Source organism: Meleagris gallopavo, chromosome 26 (genome assembly GCF_000146605.3).
Source record: "Meleagris gallopavo isolate NT-WF06-2002-E0010 breed Aviagen turkey brand Nicholas breeding stock chromosome 26, Turkey_5.1, whole genome shotgun sequence".
In the NCBI taxonomy this organism is placed as follows: domain Eukaryota; kingdom Metazoa; phylum Chordata; class Aves; order Galliformes; family Phasianidae; genus Meleagris; species Meleagris gallopavo.
The window spans coordinates 3,848,696-3,855,376 of NC_015036.2; the positions used below are offsets into that span (position 1 = coordinate 3,848,696).

The 6,681-nt window shown below is 54.1% G+C and overlaps 1 protein-coding gene across 2 annotated transcripts; it reads right to left on the reverse strand.

Annotated features, from left to right (window-relative positions):
- Nucleotides 1–2,627: 2,627 nt before the first annotated feature.
- Nucleotides 2,628–6,675, reverse strand: LOC100548877 (TLC domain-containing protein 5). 2 transcript variants are annotated; one of them, XM_010723662.3, is made up of 3 exons: nt 6,601–6,675; nt 5,053–5,252; nt 2,628–4,669 (listed from the first exon to the last, which is right to left on the reverse strand). In XM_010723662.3, exons 2-3 carry the CDS (start codon nt 5,249–5,251, stop codon nt 4,131–4,133), a joined length of 738 nt encoding a protein of 245 aa, XP_010721964.1. In that variant the 5' UTR covers nt 5,252; nt 6,601–6,675; the 3' UTR covers nt 2,628–4,130. The 2 variants fall into 2 exon arrangements, with proteins under 2 accessions (XP_010721964.1, XP_010721965.1); XM_010723663.3 differs by lacking the exon at nt 6,601–6,675 and adding an exon at nt 5,806–5,884.
- Nucleotides 6,676–6,681: the final 6 nt, after the last annotated feature.

Consider the following 6,681-nt stretch of genomic DNA (forward strand, 5'->3'; position numbering starts at 1 on the left):
TTGGGCCGCTGCCCGCCGCCGCCTTTAGGCCCTCGGGGCCATGCCCGGCCCGTGCCGCAGCGGGGCGCCGAGCTCCGACGTCCCCGGACGGGTTGGCTCCGTTCTCCTTTCGGCCTGCGCGTTGCGGGCAAAGTCCTGCGGCTGCTGCGAGACGGAGAGCGAGCCGCGCCCCTCCTGTTCCGGCTGGGAGCGGCGCGTCCCGGCGGAGCTGCGCCGAGCGGGGCCGAGCCGCAACGCCAACTCCTCCCCTCCAGCCGATATCCGCTGTATCCCTCCGCCTGCTCTGCGCAAAGAGGTCCCTCGCCGCAAACCGAGCGATGTCTCCTGCTCGCACGAAGCGCTGAGCGACTGGAAGCGCACGGCTCGGCTTCTATCCAGACGAAGCCGTCGGTTCGGGCTCTACGCCGTGCTTCCACCGTGCGGTTCGGGGTGAAGTTCCGCTTTGGGGTGCTGAGAATGCCTGGATGCTCGGACCGGCTTCTTTTCCTGCTTGGAGAGAAGCGAGCAGTCCGGAAGGCGGAGAGCCCTTTGATGGGTTTGTTGTTTTGGAGAAGTTCGGAGCAAAGAAGGGAAGCGTGGGATGAAATCATTTTCTAAATGGCACTTGATGGAGACACGCAGAGCATCTGCGCTTCCTTTCCTAGCTTCCTTTTGGGGAAGAAAGAGGAGAAAGAGAGGAGTGCCGACATACATCCAGCAGTGCTGCGGTCCGTACCCACGGCAGCTCCCTTCGATGCAATGAATCCCTCCGTGCCTTTATCCTGCGAAGCATCCGGACAGGGGAGGGCGGGCAGACTCATCTCACTGCAGGCATTGGCAATATTAGACCTCAGCGCTTCTTTATTGCTTTAATTCTATTATCTTGCGTGGCAAAGCGGTGACGATAACAATTAATTGGAGGATAACCTAAAAAGGGTGATGGGAACAAGCTCAGCAGCAGCAAACCGACATAAACGACATAAAACTCAGCAGAGTGATGCTGATGAACATTGGCCAAAGGATCCATTCCGTGTCGTATAGAAGAAGCACTGCATAAATCCTGAGCCATGCCAAGAGGTGTAAAGCCCTCCCATCACCTCGTCCAGATAAACTCGTGCTCATTATGGGCTGCACTCGCATTTCCACGTTTAATGCAACAATAAAACAATTCCAAAGTAGACTCTGATACCGTAATTGTTTTTCCTTTCTGCAAGCACTGTGCTGTGGTTTTGTGCTTTGTTGGGAGCTGACTGTGTGTTTGTGTTAACACAGATGTCTATTTATGACATTTTGCTGCCTGGGCGCTTTTACAATGAGAAAAAAAAAAAAGATCAATAAGCAATTATGCTGTGCGGTAGCAATTAGAATGGATATTGGTTGGTAGCTGCAAAGCCCTCCCTGAGCCCACAGTTAGAGCTGGTGCTGCCATCTGAACCTGGACACCCAGCAAAGCCGTGGGCTGCATCCCAGCGCTCCGACCCAGCTGTCTCTTAGAGCCCAGAGCAGAACAGCTCAGCTCAGGAGGGCTGTTGGTGCGAGGAATGCTGAGTTCTATCAACTACCAATTCTTAACCTGCCTTAAAGGGTGGGAAGAAAAGGACAAACCCTTGGGGGTCCCACATATGAGACTGTGATGGGTTGCCAGCAGCGCTGTGCGGGCTCTGCGTCCCTGCCCGGCTCCGGGCTCAGCCGGGGCCCTGATGCCACCTGCCGGGGGAACCTTGCAGGGCCGCTCCGTGCTCCCACCGGAGCTCCGTGGGCACCGATCGGGGTTGGCGCCTCTATGGGCTCAGCAGGAGCACAGGCAGGAGGCTGATAGAGCCCTGATAGCTTCGCGTTTGGGGCACGAAAAGCAGCGAGTGCCATCGCTCTAACCTGAGGACGACTTCGCACGCGTTTCACGTGGGATAATCAAACCGTCAGAGCAACTTGGGGATAAACATCTCACCTGTGAGCGCAGTGGATCCCCTCAATGAAGGGCAGACAGCTTTGTGAACCAGCATGCCCTGACTCTCAGAGCTGCAGGTCTCGTAGCTCAGCTTTGCTGAACCCCAGCATAAAAACTGAACTGACGAAATCTTCTGACTTTTGTTATTCTCTCAGATTCCACATTGCTGCGTGGGAGCCTTTCAGCATCTCATGCCTTAACATAGGCACATGGTTTGCTTCCTATAGACAAGCAGCTTGTTTTGCATCCAGTCCACTGGAACTGCATACAGGGCCACTCTCTGCTTTAAGTCACTGCGACACATGCAATACTTTGCTGACTTTGTTGAGGCACAGATAGGCTGATCTACCAGGGCTTCCACTGTGACAGCGTATTACAGTGCCTAAACCTGGATAAGCCATGCCACAGTGAGTGTTTTTATAGCACTAAGCTTTCTTTCCACATCAGCATAATTAAAGCAGCAGCAGGCATAAGGGCAAAGCTGCTGTGAGCACTGCCATGGAGTCCTCTTGCTGCTGCTTGAATCAATGTCCTCCAGTTGGAAAAGGGATTTGTTACTGGGGTAAAACCTGGGGAGATGAAGAATGGTGTTATTTCCCATCAGTTACACCAAATAGACCTTCACCTTCTGACATCAAACACAATTTCCACTGGCAACGCCAACCCATGCAGCATGGCAGAAGGGCTGCACCCAAAGACATCAAGCAGTAATTAAATAATCTTTATTTTATAAAACATCATACAAAGCATCTACACCATTCACTGGTGGAACATTAGTTGCTATTACACAGTAATTCAAACACAAGTTATTATTTCACTCTAGTTCTGCAGCTCCCTTTGCAGACTGGCCTGAGGACAGATCCCACTGTGTGCTCCACAGCTTTGTACTTCTTCCTTGGGTCTGGGATTCCATGCTGGAGCCCAGAAGGCAGACAACAAGCCATGCTTTGTAACATCACACCCTAACCAGCATGTTTTGGAGATGTATTCTGGACTCTCTCTAACCACGTATCCCAGGAAATACTCTTGTCAAAACTGATAGCTACTGTCCTGGGGAAAAACATCAATGCTCATTCTAAGTGAGCTGCATTTTCCAGTCATCTTCCCAGCACCTCCACTATCTTTAAGTGCCACGGCAGCCTCTGGGTTCAGATGCACTGACCTGAATCTGGAACGACCAACAGCACAGCAAAGAGGAGCTGCCATTCTGCAGACACAGCAGTGCCCACGTGAGAGGTCCACCCAAAAACCACTTACTGCCAGTCCTGATGGGGCTCCTCCTATGGAGAATGCTGCTCACTCAGAGAGCTAAAGGCAGGATTTGAAAGCACGGGTGGAGCTTTAACAGTCAGGGTGAAGGGGAGGGAAAAAGTCCCCAAAGTGCTTCACATCAGGGGTGGCAACTTTTGGGTTCCGAGCACCGAGTCCTGCAAGGTGCTCACACTGAGCAGAGCTGCTGACACTACTGGAAAATCAGTTATCCTTATGTTAGCAAATAAGTTACAGAAAGGAATTAGAAAGGGTAGCTCAACCACCATCATCACTTCTCCCAAAGGAAACATGGGGATAACGATCAAAGTGGAGATAACCATCGTTTTGTGTTTCCATAGCACCTCTCGAGTAAAGGTCTGAAAGTGCGTAACAGATGGACCAGCTCCATCACCCCCTGTTCACAGATGGGGAAATGAGGCACCGGGTTAGGAAGTTCAGTGACTTGTCACCCAACAGGCTGGAGGATGAGCCAGGAACCCCAGCTCCCACAAAACACTCCAACATGCTTCTTCCTAGCAGGACAAAGAGTCATCTAGCTGCCTAGACTGTACAGAACACAGAACACCAATATCTAGTGCTGTTTTCCCATCTCTTCTTCTGAGATCACACCAGCACCGAAGGAGGAAGCTGCTAGCACTGCTATGTACACCTGCACTGCTGGACCAGTTGTGTTTAGGAGGTAAAAGTAGCCCTTCTTTCACTCGTATAATTTAGGGTGTGCTTACGTACACGCTGAGCCAGCCTCTGCCAGGCCAAGCGCTGCAGATCCCATGAACCCATGGCATAGCTCCATGGATTTCAGTGGAGTTACGCCAGGAATAAGTTTGGCTCCAGAACTGCTAACGTGTGCTGGCTCCTCTCCCGACAGCGGCATCTCAGGCACGATCCCCTCCTTGGCAGCCCGTGAGCTCGAGGAAGTCCTTACTCAGCATCAGTGGCTTTTCAGATGTCCGTTCGCTCTCAAGCTCAGCTCCTCGCCCCTCTGGCTTCTCCACGCGTGGTACTTCTTCATGCTCTTCCTCCGGGCGAAGCGGCAGATGCTGACCATGAAGACCCAGGAGACGGCGTACATGATGACACCTCCCAGCTTGATGTACCAGCGGGGCTTCGGTGAGGTCAGCTCGCAGTACATCAGCCAGGCCCCCACCCCGATCCGCACCCCAGTGAACAGCACCACGAAGAAGAAGTCCACCACGTCCCCGGTGATGCTGTGGTAGCAGCCCATCTCCTTGAGGAACCAGCGAGCTTGCAGCAGCGGGTTGGTGATCTCGCTGCCAAAGATGACGGCGTTGACCTCGGCGGCCGACTCACCGAGCGCCAGCGATGCGGCGATGCCCACAATGCTCACCAGGTGATGGGCCAGCATCAGGGCACCCTCCGTCTGGAAGTACACACACCAGCAGAGGTCGAAGAGGAAGTAACCCAGGCTCAGGCACAGCCCGTGGACCTGCAGGGTTGTGTTTGGGGATCCTGCAATGAAGACACCGGGCAGAGCGTTAGGGCACAGAGGTGATGAGAGGTGGGATCTGCAGCAGGAGGGGGATTCGCCCTCAGCACGGCCGGTCACAGCTCTGCCACAGTCCTGCAGTTGTTAGTGACAGCTGCATGCATGTAATGGCCACACAGTGCGACCACGCACTCTGCAGCTGGGGAGGGCACGAAAGCAGCAAAACACAGCAGCACTCTCCCCTTTTTCCTAGCACTTTCAGGCATAAGTATAATCAGATATCGCTGCAAACATTTCTCAAATGCGTCCACGCTGTATCCCAGCATCCATACTGGGGTGACAGGAAAATCCCACCGCGTGCCATCACCCACTTGGGGGACGCAGCACCACAACTCTTGCCACTCACCTGGGTGACTCAGAGGCCAGGGGCCGTCGATAAAGCCAATGTAAGCAGAGAGACACGTAGCGAGGATGCCGTGGGTCAGCGTGACCAGCCTGCAGCTCCATTCATAGCTCCGGTGCTTGTAGCGATGGCAGAACCACGTGTAGAGGGAAAGCCAGGCCAGCAGGCTGCAGGCTGCCCGCAGGGGCAGGGCGAGCAGCATCCTGCCACAGGGATGGAAGGACAAAAGGCATCAGGAGCTCTAAAATTTGATCATGTCAGCACAACCCCACAATGCTGGACCTGCTGGGGTAAGCTGGTGCTCATCCCACTGCATGAGGGACAGGCAGAGGAGCTCCACGTGTAGATCCATGCTACTTCTGTTCCTTCCCTGCCCACTTAGCCTGCCCTTCAACGGTCTGCCTGTGTTGCCCCACCAGTCACTGGTGTTTGCTCCAGATTCTGCTTTTTTCCTCCCTTTCCCTCCCCTCCCCCTCCATGGCGCTGCTGATAGCATCAACCCTCTTTTTAAAGGAATAGTGAGGATAATAATAATAATGTCATTGCTGCTCTTTTTAAAGGATGTTGCCCTTTTTGGAGGTGCTCAATCATGCTGTTTGCTACCTGGGTTCTTCCTCTCCTGAAACAAAATCCAAGAAAACCCCCCACACCACATGGTCTCCTGCTAGGTCCAATGCTAACCAGTCTCCCCACCTCACTTCCCCCTCTGCAGGGATGCATAGGAGCGGTGAAAAGAAGAGGAGTGAGCTCTCCCACCTGTGGGATGGCACCAAGACCTTCAAACCTGTGAGATGCCAAAGGATTAGCAGCGATGTCCTCACACCTGGAATATGAGGGATGCATCGTTATGGCTGAGCGCTCAGAAGGAGCTGAGTCATGGGACCTTTTCCAGCCGTGTCACCGAGTGCCACCGGTCCAGTTTGCGGTGGGGAAAACCGGGAGGACCGCACGTGGTGCGGGGTCGGGGTTGACTCACAGCCGTCCTGCCCGGCCTGTTTTAAGCATCACCAGCACGGCTTGGGCGGGATAAACAAAGCCATTACGTTATAATGGGAACACGGGGAGATGAAACACGGACACGACGAACCGCTCCGACCGGTGACAGCAGCAGAGCTCGAGGCGCCCGGGTCAGGATGGGTGAGGCAGGAGGAATCCTGAGCGACGGAAGGGAGCGGAGCACCAGGAGAGGAGAAGCGACCTTTACACATCTCCATACACCCAAAAGGTGGGGGCTTCTTCCAATCACGCCGCAAAACTAAATGTTTGCCCTTAGGATACACAGTATGTATTGCATCTGTGAATTACACCTCCGTAAAGGGCGACATCCTTTAAAAAGCGCAGCAATGCCATTATTATTATCCTCACTATTTCTTTAAAAAGACGGTTGATGCTATCAGCAACGCCGCGGGGGGGAGGAAGGAAGGAAGGAAAAAAGCAGACTCTAGAGCCATTAAACGCGTCTCGACACCCAGAGGAACCCGATGCGCAGATGCAGACCGAGCAATCGGACCGAGCAACCGGACCGAGCCCTTCCCGGAGTCCCGCACCCACCTGCAGCCCCGGAGCTGCCGGACCCACCGCTCCGAGCCCCGCCGCCGCGGCAATGGGGCCGCCGGGAAGAGGAAACGGCGG